Source organism: Hipposideros armiger, unplaced genomic scaffold, assembly GCF_001890085.2.
Source record: "Hipposideros armiger isolate ML-2016 unplaced genomic scaffold, ASM189008v1 scaffold_1060, whole genome shotgun sequence".
In the NCBI taxonomy this organism is placed as follows: Eukaryota; Metazoa; Chordata; class Mammalia; order Chiroptera; family Hipposideridae; genus Hipposideros; species Hipposideros armiger.
Window position 1 is genome coordinate 6,716 of NW_017732410.1, and position 17,229 is coordinate 23,944.

The window sequence follows — 17,229 nt, forward strand, 5'->3', positions numbered from 1 at the left end:
TGCAAGAAACCTGGGGCCAGTGTCCCTGGGCTTTTATTGTATTGCGTGCCACTAAGTAGTTGTGTGACCTTGCACAAGCTACTTGACCTCTCTGAGTTTTACTTCCCTCATTTCTGCAAGTGGGAAGTACTAGTTTCTGGCTTCATAAATATTAGCTATTAACTTTTATTAAAAGAAAAATTGCTGTTCATAGAAGAGGACCATTGGTAATTGACAACCTGCGACAATAGCTATTGATGCATGAGAACCAGAATATTGCACAATAAACAATAAGAGTGTAGATAAGGGCATTGGGTGCTATGAAGCCAATAGGCTGGGATTCTGGTACCCCAGTTATTATCATATGTGTTCAACTGTGAGCTGTTATTGTTAAAGTACTGTGTGTGTGTGTGTGTGTGTGTGTGAGGGGGGGGGGAGGGGAGAGAGAGAGGGAGAGAGAAAAAAAGGGTGAATGTGAAATGATTTCCCTTAGAATCCTGGAGATTGAAAAATGTTTAAGATTGATGTTCTGACATGAAAGGCAGCATGTACGAGTATGTGGATATATCATCCCAAATTAGAGTAAGAGACTTGAGCGTAGATATTAGAATAGAAAGTAAATAATACTCTGTTATTCCCCTAATTGTCCTTCATACCTGCTTTGTAAATGAATCTGAACCTTTGCTTAGGGTAAAACATAATTGAAATATAAGTGCATTAGTTTTAAGCTGTGCCCTGATACATTTGCATGGGGTAAGCAGTTACATCAGTATGCAAATCTGGGACATCTGAGTCTAAAAATACCTTGAAACACTAGCTTGGACGTTCCCTGTCCTTACATTGATTTAGCTTCAAATAACATGTCCATTCAGGAGGACTACGACAGTGAGATGTAATCCTCTGTTCTTGTCTTGCAGTGGGTGATTCCGGAATTGATTGGCCACACCATCGTCACCGTGTTAATGCTCATATCACTGCACTGGTTCATATTCCTTCTCAACTTGCCAGTTGCTACTTGGAATATATATCGGTGAGTGTATTGTGCTTACTGTTTTGTGTCAGGACAGTTTAAAGAAAAAGAAAACTTTTTTAATTTAACAGCTTGCTCTTCTTTAATAAAATATGTACCAGTCATAAAATAAATGACAGCAGAATTCCTCATTAAATCAGCATAAATTTATGTTCACTTTGGTATGCTGGGAAGCTAGCAATTTGCATGGCTTAGCCTTGTAGTAAAAACTTTTACATGTAGTGAAACATTTTACATCCGTAAATTTTAAAAGCATGTAATGGTTAATTGTGATGTCTAAAGACTTGTGAAATTTTTTTATTGTCTTGAATATCTTTTTCCTTTAAGGATGATCAGAAGCCTGAGAATATAATATAATGTCCTTGTTATTTATAGCTGCAGTTTATAATGAGAGTGTATTTGGAATGCTCCAAAGAAAATTTCATTTTAAAACCTACAAATTAGATAACATCAAAATTTTGACTTAATAAATTTAGGAAGTTTGTTCAAATATAGCTCAAATAGAAACACTAACTGAATATAATTTTATAGTTGGGTATTGTACATTACATATTTGCTTGTGAAGAATTGTGGAATAATCTTGACACACCTGGGATTATTTTTATGTTAGTAGGTTGCTATTCTACTAAATTTTTAGGCTTTATTTTATTTATTTATTTTTTAGGCTTTAATTTTATTTATATCTAGGTGGGTTTTTTTTGCTAAAATCATCGGCTGATTTTTTAAAGTGCAGTTTGAAGAGAAAAGAATAAAGGAGCGGGGAGGAGTGGAGAGGGGGTGGGAAGCACATAGAAAGCTCCTGGAGGCCGTGGAGATGAGGGCGCACGCGGACTTGGAGAACGAGTTTATAAAGATCACGAGACTAGAAGCTGAGCGAGGGGAAAGTGTGTCAATTTCTGTACCTCTTCTCCAGAGATGGGCCCAGAGGGGCAGAAGTTTCTTTTCAGTTTCTTACTGCTTTCCCCTGATCACCCACAGACCAAACTCAAACCTGAGCTCAGCACTGACAGACTCCTCACACTTATGATGCGGTGTGACCCCACACAGACTTGCAGCACAGCTCGGTATCCCTGTGACCCCACCAAATGGAACACAGATTTGGGAGTGAGGGTGGGCACCTCTGATACGGTAGATCTTAATGATATCGCAGACCACACCGTCAGTCATCGCCACTAGGAGTGAAAACGTGCTAGAGGAAGGGCAAGCTGTGCTACGATTTCTTTGTATACAGTACAGACCGTGGTGGACGTCTCGGTAAAGTTTTATTTGGGGCCAGTAAAGTTCATAGATCTATTTCCTGTAATTAAAAAGACAAAGATCATGTGTGTTTATTGCCCTGATAATGGCAGTGACAGATTGACAACCTGCTGGTCACAAATTTCCTTCTATTTAAAAAGATTAAAGGGCTGGCCGAGTGGTTCAGTTGGTTAAGAGCTTCGCTGTGAGCAACAGGGTCGCCGGTTTGATTCTTACCCCGAGCTGAACTGCCAACACGTGGCAAGATGGCTCAGCTAAAAAAAAATAATAAATAAAAAGATTAAAGAATCATCAGATGGATCATTTCCTCTTTTCAGATGTCTGTGCTTTACGCTGCCGGGGATATAGACAGATGTGAAATGGGTTCTGCCCACAGGACAAAGAGGCAAAACATTGAATAGCAAATAAACCAGTGAACTAAGAGGTGGGCGAAGGCGCGTAAAGTAGTTGCAGATGCGGGACGAGGATACTCAGGTTGGGAGGGGAGTGGGATTGCTGTTTCAGGGAGGTGGTGGTGTCTGGGCAGCACCCCACAGGAGGGGAAGGTTTGACAGAGACAAGTGGGGAAAGAATACTCGGGGGTGCAGAGGATAAGGGGACGGGTAGAGAGGAAAGCTTGAGCAAATACACATGGCACGTTTACGGAGTAATTAGGTTGAAATCATGCAGATGAGACAGTAGGAACAGACAAAGCTACAAATGTCGACTAGGATGGGTCACAGAGAACCTTGAATTCTGGTCTGTGGAGTTGAGTACTAGTACTAAATAGTACTAGTAGCATCAAGTTCACGCATTTAAAATATACTGTTCAGTATATTTTTAGTACACTTACAGATTTGAGAAACCATCACCACAGTCTATTTTATAACATTTTCATCACCCCAAAAAGAAGCCCTGTTAGTAGTCAGTCCTGCTCTCTCCTCTACGCCCACCCTAGGCAGCCAGCAGCTTACTTTCTGTCTCTGTAAAGTTATCTGTTCTGGTCAGACATATCGTATAAAGGAGATCAATCTGTGGTCTCCTATGACTGGCTTCTTTCATAGCATAATATTTTCAAGGTCCATCTATGCTGTGGCATGTCTCAGCACTTCATTCCTTTTTATTTTGTTTTGTTTTTAAAGATTTTTATTGGGAAATTGGGGGGAAGGGAACAGTGCTGGGGAATTGGGGGAAGGGGAACAGACAAGTTGCTGTCATTTTGTTCTTCAGTCTAGTTGTGGAGGATGTTGCATCACTGGCCCAAGTTGCACCATCATTGCGCTCTTCCCGGGCGAGGCAGATCAGTCACCGGCTTCTGGACGGCCGCTCACGCTGGCTGCTGGCCGCTCACGCTGGCTGCTGGCTACACACGGTAGCCCATGGCAACCCACTGCAGCAGGGGCTGCAGCTACGCTGTCGCCTGCGACTCACGGCAGCCCAGCTCCAGGTCGAGCTGTTGTTCAGCGTCTTAGCTGTAGAGGGCAGTGTCACTGGCCCTCATATGTGGGATCCGAACCAGGGCCCTCTGGCGTCCCAAGCCAGCTCTTAACCAACGCACCACTCGGCCGGCCCATTCCTTTTTATTGACTAATATTCCATTGCATGGATATATTTTGTTTATCCATTTGTAATCAATGGGCACTTGAGTTGTTTCTACTTCTTGGCTGTTAATGAAGAGTTCTTCTCTGAACATTCACATGTATGTTTGTGTGTGGACATGTTTTCATTTCTCCTAGGAGTGGAATTGCAGGGTCATATGATAATTGTTTAACCTTTTAAGGAACTGCTGGAGTGTTCAAAAGCAGCTGTACTATTTTACATTTCCATCAATTGTGTATGAGGGTTCCAGTTTCTTTTTTTTATTTTAGCCATCCTGTTAGGTGTGAAGTGACATCTCATTGTGGTTTTGGTTTACATTTCCCTAATAACTGATACTGAGTATCTTTTAATGTGCTTATTAGCCATATGTGTGCGTGTGTGTATACACACACACACACACACACACACACACACACACACACATTTGTCATATGTTTTCAGTAGCTAAGCTGATATGAAATAAATATGCTTCAGGGAGATTTTTCTGGAAGCATTGTATAGTATTGATTTGTTGGAAAAGAGCCAGCGCTACGAAAATGAGTTCAGTGACTGGTGTGAGATGATAGCACTGGGATAAGGTTGTGATAGTGAGAATGAAAAAGGTACAGCTATGTACGTGGTGAAAGGGAGAATGGACGAGAGTTTGATCTGCCTATGACAGATGACGAAGAGAGGAAGTGAGAACCGAGAAAGAGAAAGTTTTCAAGGACTACTGAGAAAATAGTGACACTCCTATTTGATAACCTAGAAGTCAGAGAAGGATGTGACTCTGAGACTATTTGAATTGAGATGTTATCTGGACAAAGGATAGTACCCTCTACTCAGAGATGGGCTGTTAGGATTTGGGGGAGAACTTAAGATTTATGGAACTCAGAGAAGCATTCGCATTTCACAGAAGTCATAGTTGAGAACCGAGTGTGTGTCAAGAGTGAGGAAGCAGCATCGAAGCAGCTTGGGCGTGCAAGCGCGACGAGTCATGAACAGCGCTCGGTTAGGACAGGCAGCACAGTCTGGAGGGCGAAGCCCATATGCTTCAACTCACTGTTTCTCCCAAAGGAACCCGGTTTCCTCAATTGTAAAAGGAATCAAGGAGGAAGAAGACTGTCATGTGTAGCTATTGTGTACACAGTGATATTAAATCAATATGAAATGTTATGTGTCACCTGAAGAACCCCAAAGACTCCGTAGTAGATTAAATATAATACAATCAAGATTTTTTAAAAAAACTTTGAGTCTGTTCTGAGCCTGTGGACATGGAGTTGTATTGGTCTGGACTTGGAACTAGGTGCGTGCTCACGGTACCCTTTATCTCCTCTATTGGCTGTAGCCCTGTTCCTACGTTGTGGTCATATCTCCACCACCATAAAAAGTACATTCTTATTTGTATAGTTGGCATTTAATCTGTATTTGGATGTTTTGTATTCAATCTGTAAGGGTTATGTAAAGTTAGATATTCATTGCATTTTGAGTCAGAATTATCCGTTTATTGTCTGAACTGAAGAGGAGTTTTATTTTATCACAGTAGCATTTATTCTAAATCATTTCTGTTCTGTCGCCTTTAAAATTGTTCTTATTAACCATACAGATTGAGACATATAATCTAGTGATCAGCAGGAGACCAAAGATGAGTTTTCTCTTCTCGACTTAGAATCTCCCTATTGTCTGTGAAATGGGAATGATTATGTCTGACACTACTCTTCCTTATAAAGATGTTGAGAAGGTGAAGGGAATTGCATGAAATAATGTCGACCTTTTTAGATAAAGAAGCTTCTAAGACCTTGATAAAATCGGTTTGGTGTTGGAGCTTTTTCATTTGTGTCTAATGGAAATGCTGTGGGTGCGACCGGTTCAGTAGCTTTCTGTAGGTGTGTAAGAGGGTCTCAGTGCATGAAATAGTCTTGTCTAGGGTGTTACTGTGTTTGTTTCAGAGGGCAGAGAATTACACCAAAAATTCACAGTATTGTGTCAGGGGAATACTAAGTGGTGGCCCATGACATCATAATACCCTGTCTATATTTGGTCTGAATTTAAAACTACTATGACTGGTTCACTTTTAAAGGTTGATTACTATGGGTTATTTTTGACTATTTATGCTGATGATTTTCCTTCTAATGTGTGTTCATCCTTTATCAGGTTCATTATGGTGCCAAGTGGTAACATGGGAGTGTTCGATCCAACAGAAATACACAATCGAGGGCAGCTGAAGTCACACATGAAAGAAGCCATGATCAAGCTTGGTTTCCACTTGCTCTGTTTTTTCATGTATCTTTATAGGTGAGTTTACAGTCCTCCGGTCATTTTCCTGGATGACATGCCTGCTTTTGATGGGTGAGATATTACTATACTATAGGATTTAGCATTGACATTGGAGAGCTTTTGGGGATTCTGTGAATTTCTTGTGGCTGTGTAGATTTTTTATGTGTGTCATTGAATCAGCATTCTGCCTGACCTACAATAGAGTTACTCAGTGGTATTAGCTCTTCTTAACTGTGGAGGCTGTCAACATGCTTAAAACTCTTTGCTGCTCTTTTCCTGCCCTCGTATCCAGTTGTGAGGTCTTCACTGTTATAAGAATCAACATATATACCCCAGAGATTGTCCCACTCATGGGATGCCAGGCCACTGGCCACAGCTTTCAACAGCTTACATCCAGGCTGGGCTTATCTTTTTTGGCAGCAAGGAATGGAGAGGCATGATGCTAACTCCCAGCATGCTAAGTGGTCTGGTAAAATCGCATCAGTCTTTCGTTACAACAGATTGGACGTAAGAATTAATAGGAAGGATTGGCTGTCGGACAGTGGGTCTTAACGCAGTCCTGTTTTAAACTTAAATTTATTACCTTATATTTTAGAGATAAATATGCCACTTTTTAAAATCTATCATAGACCCATAGATAGAGCAAAGAAGAGAAGAAAATTGTCATGTATGCATGGTATGAGTAAGATGCTAAGATGCTAGAAGTCAGGCTGAACCTTTGTATCCAAGCTTAATTAGATCATTCCTATTTTTTCCCAGGTAAATTTTAATTTTTCACATAGGTATAAAGACTGTTAGGAAAAACTTGTACTGAACTAAACCTTTCTCTCTCAGAAGGTTCCTAGTAATTAGAAACTGTATAGAGATAGCAGGTTAAAAAACTGTTTTAGCTGAAATAGTTTGTAAGTCAGAACCATTTCAGCCTTTGCCTTATTAATAAGCAGGCTTCCTAAAATCCTTTTGCTATGCTAATTCCACCCACTAGCATAGATTAGATGGAAGTTGGAGTTTAGATGGTTTCCTTTTCACTGTCTTATTTGCTTTTTTTGTATTTTAAAACTAGGACAGAAAAAGTACACTGGTATGTTTCTGGTTCTCATACCTATGTCACTGCCAATGTGCTTATTTTATTTGTTTTTAGCTGAGCCATCCTGCCACCTGTTGGCAGCTCAGCGGCTGCTCAGCTCGGGCTGGGAATTGAACCGCTGTTGCTCAGAGCTCACACTCTTGAGCGAGCTCTTAACCAACTGAGCCACTCGGCCCGCCCTGTGCTTAATTTTTAATCCTAGTATTATATTAAAGATGAAGGCTAAAGAGCAAAGGAATTTAATATTAAGAACACAACATGCTGGTTCTCATTTTTATTACTTTTAAGTTAAACAATATAAAGATACCTTTGCCATGATATATGTTCCCTTCTATTTGTTTCTGAAGAGACAGAAAGCAAGCTGGAATGGGCTTAGCTCAAGGTCGCTCTTTCTTTCTCCTTCCGCCCCCTCCTGGTTTACATTATTGGAGCACAAACCAGAGTGGACGCTCCTTGGGTCTTGATAACAGGAACTTCTTGAGGCAGCTGTGGGCACAGCCGCTATAGCCGCTCCTCAGGGAGTGAATGTAGGGTTAGGGAGCAGTATCTTGCTTAGTAGACCCAAAGGCTGAGGATTTAAAAATGCACACGAGTTTCTCACCTCTCAGTTATGAATTGAAAGCATTGGGAAGACGGACTGACGACTGGGATTAGAGGCTCAGGAAGCAGTTTGGGGGCAGGTTTAAGGTATGGATTTTTACAACTAAATCAAAGGCAGGCAGCCTGCGCCGCTGGATTCCTCACTGGCTGCATCGTTTCTTTCTTTCCTCTCCTCTCCCTTCCTCAGCTTGTCATTTTTAGCCACGTTGCTGTTACCTTATCCCTTAGCATCACCCATGGCTCAAGGGATCAGGATGAAAGAATGGTTTCAGGTATCCTTGTAACACTTTGCTCTTAGCTTTTGGTTGCTGTTGTGTAAAAGTGGTTTTAGTTCCAAATCACCAGATTTCTAATGCAGGGAGTTTATGCTGCTCCTCTCTCTGTATCGCCGGCCACGGCTTGCATGGTGCCTTACACATGGCATACACTCAGGGTTTGTTAAATAGAATTAAAAGGAAAAAAATGCCCATCTTCCTTAGAGATTGATAGATTGGTGCCTTTGCTTTTTTGGTTAGGTGCTAGCTAAGGGAATCTGAGCTCTACTACTTACTCACTGTGGGACCTGGGTCAGGTTTCTTAACCTCTCTGTGCCTCAATTTCTTCATCTGAAAATGGGATAGTAATAGTACCTAGTCATCAGATTGTGATATGGACTAAATAAGATAATGCCTGTAAAGCACTTAGGTTTGTGCTGACCTAAACTCCAAACAAAAATCTTTCAAAAATATTAGTACTACCATTAATCTGTGCTGTACACTGAGTATGCTTAATATGGTTAAATTTGGACAACTAATCTTTAAACAACTTATACCGTTAGTAATGTAAGGGTATTTCTGTGTGTTTTTCATCATTTGATCTCCACAGAGCAAGGCTGATTCTAGCAAAAGGAAATGAGTTTTGTTACTGTTGTTGCCAGTGGTGGTTTTGATTTACTGAGTGACTACTATGTGTCAGACACTGTTTAAGGAGGTGCAGATGACACAAAGCAGCAGCACACAATCCCTCTGTAAAAGCTGGGAGCCTGGTGTCGCCGTATTTGGGTGTTATTCTGGACTGTGCAAGTAACGGCTCCTGGATTGTGCACTTGTCTCGGAAGAGCTCACAGCCCAGGGGTAGAAATGTAAGCCAGGGCGTGTGGGAGGAAGCTGAGCTGCCCAAAGAGCCCTGTGCGCCTGCCCTGGGCTGAGACCTGCTTTCCAAGGGGGGGGTGCCTTCGAGCCCAACTGTGAGCATGAGTAGGAATTGACTAGACGATAGGGATGTGATGGGAGGCCAGGTCCCAGGCACAGGCACATGTGCAGAGATCTGGCTAGAGAATAACATGGCTTGTTTTTTCTCAACTATAGCCCAACCTTGGTTTTAGGTTGTACTCCCCAGCCCTACTCCAGTTCCGTGTTGTTGTTTTTTTAGTGAAAAACACAGGGCCTGGAGAGGCCCTAATATAGATTTTCTTCCCTTAGGTCTAAGGAAAAGAAGGAATACTCAAATGAGTGTTCCTCGCTGAGCCTTAGGGCCACACCAGGCTCTGGGACATTCCTAAGGAAATGTCAGTAACCTTCCTTTCTTCTCTTCACAGTATGATTTTAGCTTTGATAAATGACTGAAACTGGAGAAGCCGTGTTTGAAGTCACTACAGCGCGCAGTTGAGGACCCAGAGACTCCTTCAATCATCTTTAGAACCATAACCATAGCAGTATATTTTTTCCTCTTTGAACAAAAAAAGTATTTTTGCTGTATTTTTACCATATAAAGTATTTAAAAAACATGACTTGAGTTTTTGTAGATTTCTGGTTCTCAACTTTAGCCTGAACCACAACCTGTGAGGGCGTCTCTCATCATCTGTATGCTGAAGACAGTTTGTCACTGGTGTGTAGGAGCAGGCTTGCCGTTCCAGCCCTGTGTGCCTGAGAAGCGAAGGACGCACTGTAAATAAGGGAAAACTTAGGGGATGAGCAGAGCTGCTCCTCAAGCCGAGTACACAACTACACTGCTGACCTGAGCAGAGGGAGAAAGTAACCTTTTGCCTATATTGTGGCAGCTTCATGTATTTCACATAAAGATTTATGGGACTGTCAGCTACAAGTCTTTTCATGAGAATGTTAACAGAAAATGACATTTCAAAAATTATATATTTCCTTGCAGAATTTGTGAAACATAAGCCATTTGCCCAGGTACAATGTAACTCCTGCTTATAGAAAGGAAAATAAATTTTTTTTAAAAACCCAAATTTAATCCAGAGCTTTCATTTAAAAGCTGCTGCCTCTACAATCACCTTCAAACCTGTATGACTGGCCCTTTCCAGGTCTTTTTGTATTCTGATTGATCCAGTTCTGTTTGATCTCTAATATATTTTTAGTGGGTTTGGAGAGGTGATTTGGTAGATGATGCTCATCAGATTAGAAGCAAGACTAGCCCGTCCCTCAGTGTCCATGAAATTGAGCCTGTCAGTGCTCCGCGTGGTGCTACATGAACTATATAACCTTCTGTTCAGCTGTACTGACCACTTTGTGACTCGGGAGACTCAAAAGAAGCAGAGATGAAGCAATATCCAACCACACTCGGTTCCTTTGAGCTGTATTTGTAAACTTGCAGTTGATGAGAGCAGTTAACCTGTCTGTTCGCCGGGTGAAGCTAGCTTGGCAGTTTCTCAGTCCCAGTTTGTGCCTTATTGTTGTCATCTTAAGTGTTGGCATTTTGGGCAATACATGATTGTGTTTTATGGGAGAGTCCAAAGGGATTATTCACTCTGTAGAGGCAGAGTTGGGTGGCTAAGCAAGGCACGTGATCACCAAGAGATCCAGTGTTGCATGTCCTTTCGACCCTGGACAAGGTCCGGCCTTGGCAGAAGTCAGGGAGCCAGCAAAACTCCCATCCAGATAGGCCCACGATTTGAGGATGGACAGAGTGCCCTGATCACACATGAAAGACAAAGTGAAATGAGCAAAGTAAACTTGGTTCTGTTGCCTCATTAGGGTTTCAGAGATAGTTCCTTGTGGTTCTCTTGTATTTCTGCCAGGCAGAGAACCCAGAAGCTGTAACAGAGGTTACTTTGCTTGCATCTCTTAGTTACCTTTTGCTTCCAAGGCACCTTTGTCTAAAACCAGTCCCTTCCCTCTGCCTTTCTCCCTAACTTCCAGTGCCTCTGAATGTTCCGCTCAAGCTATTGAAGCAATGGAAGCCATTGGAGAACTTAAATCCTTAGACGTGAGAGACAAGCTGCTTCAAGAAGCTCAAAGGTGGTGGTGGATTGTTAACCAAACATTGTATCTTCTCAGTATTCTAAATAACCAAACCAGAGCCCATGTAGTTGAGAGAGGCTCTGGCTGTCAGCTTACATGTTGTCAGGCCTAAGTGGCTGAGGTGGAGCACATCGGAAAGAAGCCTTGTTTACAACAAATGACAGAAGGCTCTTTACTTCTGAAACATGAACTGTGGTTAAAAACAAACAAAACCACCTTTCTTGTATTGCCTGTCTGTAGCAAAGGCAGGAAAAGGGGTTAACTCTAGTTTTATTTTTGGGGGCTTCTCTACAAACAATGTAAAGGGGGAAAACGCACTGACTATAAAAGCGATGGTTAAGATGCTCAAGATTAACTTGCTATGTTTTTATTTGGTGAGTTGCAGAGGACCTTAGTGATCATTTGGTCTGACTTCATTGTAAAGACGGAGAGCTGATGCCTGGAGTTTGCAGCTGGAATCCTGGTGGTCAGTCAGCATTCTCTCCCCATCACGCTGTGAGGCACAGGACCCAAGCCCAACCAGTGCAGACTACCACGGGCTGCTCCTGTGTGCACAGGATTTTTATCTGTGGGTTGTGTCATTTTTCCCTTGTCCTTCCATCGTCCCAGTGGTCGCAGGTGCCCTTGCTAATCACTGCCACCTCAGCTGAGAGCTGAGAAAGCAAGATCTAAGATGCAGCTCAGTTCAGCGAAGCCTGGCAGGTCCCTTGGCTACATTTTCTCGCACAGATGACAATGGAGTAAGTCCAAATGTGCTTCCTTTCAGCTGGCCTCACCTCGAAGTTGAGTGCTAAGGAAGCTTCCCCTGGAACTTTCTCTCCCAGGGCACTTACCACTTCATAACTGGTATTAGTTATTTGTATGCAATGAACCTCTCCATCTAGGCTGTACGCTCCTGGAGGGCAGAGTACATCCTTACTCATACTTGTTATCTTCCTCCTACTGCTCCTGGGAGCTAACAGTGCCTTGCACACAATGAATGATTGTGGAATGAACAAGTAAATCTGATTGTGTTGTTCTATTGCTCTTTGAGTAAGAAGTTTAGCTGATATCCTTTACCAGAGAAGGAGCAATGGAACAACATAAGCAGAGCCCACCAGTTTTGTTTTCAAGGCTACATCATGAAGTGTTCTAAGACATGCTAGACTAGCAAGGGAAACTGCTATATTTGGTGCACTTGAGACTTGTGAATCAGCTTTACTTGCAAGTAATATTTTGTCAAAAGTAGTTGTGGTAAAAAGTGTTATGTACTAGGTGCAATTGTCTCCAATTAATTGTAATATGTAAATATTTGTAAATAATTATAAAATGTAAATAAACTTGTTCTAATACATAGAAACAGGCAGCAAGATAGAGAAGGTTAAGTTTGAAATTCTGTGCTTGTCTACATTCCTGCCACCTGAGTTTATGTACTTTACACCAAATATACTATCTTGCTCTGTAGTGTAACAAAGATTGACATATTCTTGGTGTAATGAAACTACTTAACAAGACTGTTGAAAGAATGGGCTGTTTTGGATTTCTGAGGGCTTGTCAGTGAAGCCTTCTGGCTTTAAGCTGTACTTTTCCTGAACATTCTAAAACTTAGTAGCCAGATTGTTTTGCTTTACACATTTTTTTTTTTTAGCTGAGCCATCCTGCCACCTGTTGGCAGCTCAGCGGCAGCTCAGCTCGGGCCGGGACTTGAACTGCTGTTGCTCAGAGCTCACGCTCTTGAGCGAGCTCTTAACCAGCTGAGCCACTCGGCTGGCCCCAGATTGTTTTGCTTTAAATAAATACAATCTAATGACTGAGGGTCCTTCAAAGCATTAGGATTAGCACTGTAATCACAGGAATAACCACCAGGCAGAACCATAGCTTTAGTTAAAGGCACTGTCCAGAGTTAGCTTGGTACCAAGTTCAAGTTGCTCTTCTGATAAAAGCTTTCGTTCTCAGTTGCTTCCCTCTGAAGCTGGGTGGGGAAGAGTGTCTCGATGGTCAAAATCGGCAAGCCGAGAGCTCCAAGGTTTGTGGCTTCCTCTGCTGTGTGTTTCATTTGCTCCTTCCATTAGGGAGCAATGTTGGTTTCATCTATATCAGTTCCCATTAAACATTAGAACCTAGTCAAGAGGTGAATCGGTTTAACAAATCCTTAAATTCCTGTACTCTGATGGAGCACCTGTGTCAAATCCTGAGGACACAGTAAGCGTCTGAGTTACACGACAGGGTCACCCTGCAGCCAGCTCTCTTACTCCTACTTTGCTTCTATGGGCCCTCCCTGTGCTTTAGCAGGACGCCCACTTTGTTGATCCAGGGGCTCCATTTCATCTGCTATTCTTTTTTTTTTTTTTTAGCTGAGCCGCCCTGCCACCTGTTGGCAGCAGCTCAGCTCGGGCCGGGACTCGAACCGCTGCTGCTCAGAGCTCGCACTCTTGAGCGAGCTCTTAACCAACTGAGCCACTCGGCCGGCCCTCATGTGCTATTCTGAGTACCATATGCTCTTGGGGCAAGAGGCTGGCACTTGAATCTTACCTATTTTCACAGCTCAAGTCATTCAATTGATAACCTCTGTAGGAGAGAGAATGTAACAGGGAATCAGCTTCTAGAGCCTGATCTTATCACTTGTTTGATCAGCAGCCTGTTTCATAGATTGGATGCAAATTGGGTTGAGAGTTGAACATGATGGTTCAATGAAAAGCAACCAGTTTGGTCGCCACTATATCACAAAGAGAACTGTGGGCAAAACTAGCCCTGTTACTAGGTAATTTTGTTTTCCTGGCTACAGTAATCAAACTCATGGGCTTCTTGGTTACTCCATAACCTACTACCTTCTCTCCCCCACCCTGTTTTGAGTCACCAGACATTATGTAATATTTTTGTACCTGTTTCTCTCTAAGATGAGGATTCTTAAAACACACACACATAACCATAGTACCATTGTGTGTGTCATACATAAACTAGTAATTCCTTAGTACTCAATATCCAGTTGGTGCTCAAATTTACTCCACTGGATCAAGTTTTACAGCTGGTTTGTTCCCACTGGGATCCAAATAAGAGCTGTACATTTCATTTTGTTAATGTCTCTTGTCTCTGAAATCTACTAGGTTTCCTCTTTTATTCCTCACAATCTGTTAAAAAAACCAAACTGGGTCCTTTGATATAGTGATCATTAGTTGTGTAGAACCTCCAATATTCTGGATTTTGCTGAGTTCCTCTATATTAACTTCAAACTCTTAAAAAAATCACTTGTGGTTTTACTATGTGCGTTCTCACACATTACAATGCTGTTTTGTAAGATACTGTTAGCTGCTTTTATAGATGAGGGGGCTAGGCTTTGACAGGCGAGGTAAATTGTCCAAAGTGACACACCAAGTGATAGGATTTATAGTCAGGTCTTCTGACTCTAAAACCCATGATTTTAACCACTACATTTATAAAACAATTTAAAGATAATTCTAATTTAGTGTGGAGATTTTTCTATGTAAAATGTGTTTTGATTGCTTTGTGTGGAAAAAAGTATTGAGATAACTTTAAAAGCGTCCTTTTATGAACTATGCAGTTAACTGGAATCAGTAAAGTGGGAAACTTTTCACCTATCTGACAAGTTTTAACAGTCAATTTTATTCCAAGGTTAAGTGGCCATCTATAGACCAAGGCAGGTTTATATGGTGTGGTGCTTAAAAACACAAGCTCAGGCTGGCTGAGTGGCTCAGTTGGTTAAGAGCTCGCTCAAGAGTTTGAGCTTTGATCAACAGCGGTTTGATGCCAGGCCCGAGCTGAGCTGCTGCTGAGCTACCAACAGGTGGCAGGATGGCTCAGCTAAAAAAAACCTCACAAGCTCAAAGGCACCTCACTTTGTGTCTGAGCTCCTCCATACCATTTACTTTATTTAAGCCTATTTCTCTTATTTGTAAAATAGTAATTAAGAGAGTACTGCCGCAGGAAGCCACTGAGAATCAAACGAGAATGCATGTAAAGTGGCTCATCCAGTGGCTGGCCTACAGTGAGCATCCAACCTATTAGCCCAAATGCACACCAGTGCGTATTCACATTACTCAGTGACCGATTTGGTGTGCAGTGCTGTCATTTCTCAATACGCTTCCTGCTCCTGCTTTTAATTCTTGGTCTCACTGCTGAAATCATATGGCACAGTCCTGTGGTTCTCAAAAACCACTAGTAAGTGGGTTAGTGCCAACTAATAACAGAAAATTACTTGGGGTGTTCATAAATTTGGCTGGAGATCTACAAGGTGGTCTAGAAATCAAAGTTAAATGAAAAACATTTAGCACATTCATTAATTTGAATTCCAGATAATGGTCTATCACCATGCTTAATTAATTATGTCTTAAATAAGATCTTTCTCCTGAGGCGATAAAAGACTAAAAAAAAGTCTGAAATTGTAGATGAGGGACCCCAGTTGCATCAATATAATGGCCAAAGCAGCGACTAATCTTCCCATTGAAAAAGGAAATGAAAACTTGATTGAAAATGTATTTGTCCTTCCCTGTTTCCTGCACTGGCTGAATGACGTGCTGATTTAGTATTTTGTTAACTACATGATCAGAATACTGTTTCATATAGAGCAAGCTCATGTTAAGCACAGCAGTCAAGTTCGAGGGAGAAGATCGCACTGCCCCAAAGTCAACGGCAGACACTGACGATTACTGGAAGTAGTGCTAGGATGATGGGATCATGATGTTTGTCGAAACTTCCTTAGCAGTGTTAACTTTTTCTGGAAAAAAATTCAAGTAGAAGTCATTAAATGATGTAACTAAAGACCATCAACCTTTCTTTTGCTTAAGCAGAAGGAAATAGGTTGTATTTTAAAATACAACTCTCTACTCTTAGGTTTGTTAAAGTTGGGAAAGTTTTATACCTGGTGCTGGGAGCTGGCACGAAACTTTACATGTAGACGAATGATCTGAAATTAGCTAAATCTGCAATGTACAGCTGCATTTAAAGAAAGGAAGTAGAAAAACTTCTCCCTTCTCTTGTCTATTGATCAGAGGAAGTTGCAAACCAGCCTTTCAAATCGGTGAGCAGCAGTTTGGAAGCACTGCCTTTCTGCCTCATTAGTGAATCTGCTGTCCTTGGCTGACTCTCCACAAAACTGCCTGCCAATAGTTTTTCACACTTGAACTTCCTTTTACTGTACAGAACTCCATTCTCAGTAAAAATCTTAAAAGTCCACTTCTGTAATCATTCACCCCAATGGGCAATTGCATTTTCCTTTCTTCATAAACACATATTACTGTATTGGGTCGTCAAGCAAGTCATGACATATTTTTCTGATTTTCAGTGTAAAAATGTGTCATGACTTTCCCAATGACCCAAAAGATTTGTACACAATGAATGCTTTCCCCAAGATCTTTAAAGAACTATGCAATTATTATGATATAAATTTAAATTTCAAACTGGAAATACGTTTTTTCTAATAAAACGTTTTCAATGCCTAGGTGCGTAATTTCGGATGCAGTTATATTTTTGAACAAGATGGAGCCTGTCATTCCTTTAAAATGTAAATGTTCCTTAAATTTTTCCCAAATCCATGATTTCACATAGCAGCTCTTTAAAAAGATATCCCGGGCCGGCTGAGTGGTGCGATGGTTAGGAACTGGCTTGGGACGCCAGAGGGCCCCGGTTCGGATCCCACATATGAGGGCCAGTGACACTGCCCTCTACAGCTAAGATACTGAACAGCAGCTCGATCTGGAGCTGGGCTGCTGTGGGTCGCCAGCGGCCACGTAGGCTGCAGCCCCTGTGGCAGTGGGTTGCCATGGGCTACCGTGTGTAGCCAGCAGCCAGTGTGAGCGGCCAGCAGCCGCAGTGAGCGGCCAGCAGCCGCAGTGAGCGGCTGTCCAGAGGCCAGCGACTGATCTGCCTCGCCCGGGAAGAGCGCAATGATGGTGCCAACTTGGGCCAGTGAAGCGACGACCTCCAAGGCTGGACTGGGGAACAGAAGGACAGCAACTTGTCTGTTCCCCTTCCCAGATTCCCCAGCGCTGTTCCCATCCCCCCAATTCCCCAATTAAAAAAAAAATCTTAAAAAAAAAAAGATATCCCAACAGATGAAGCAGTGCAGTCTCTTAGGCACCACTTAAAAACTCCAGGTAAATAAATATTGTATATGGAAGTCAAATTCAGCAAATCAATTGCCTCAGGCACAAATAGTACTATTTAAACATGCAGATTAATGGATATTAGGAGATTTAACACAGCAACAA

At 41.9% G+C, this 17,229-nt stretch overlaps 1 protein-coding gene across 1 annotated transcript in view; it reads left to right on the forward strand.

Annotated features, from left to right (window-relative positions):
* The window catches only part of CNIH4 (cornichon family member 4), a 16,084-nt gene extending 6,070 nt beyond the window's left edge, over window positions 1–10,014 (forward strand). Inside the window, exons 2-4 of the mRNA XM_019632001.1 lie at window positions 897–1,009; window positions 5,978–6,118; window positions 9,364–10,014. Of these exons, the coding sequence (XP_019487546.1) occupies window positions 942–1,009; window positions 5,978–6,118; window positions 9,364–9,391 (237 nt within the window). The 5' untranslated portion in view covers window positions 897–941 and the 3' untranslated portion in view covers window positions 9,392–10,014. The remainder of the gene's footprint in view (window positions 1–896; window positions 1,010–5,977; window positions 6,119–9,363) is intronic.
* The last annotated feature ends 7,215 nt before the right edge of the window (window positions 10,015–17,229 follow it).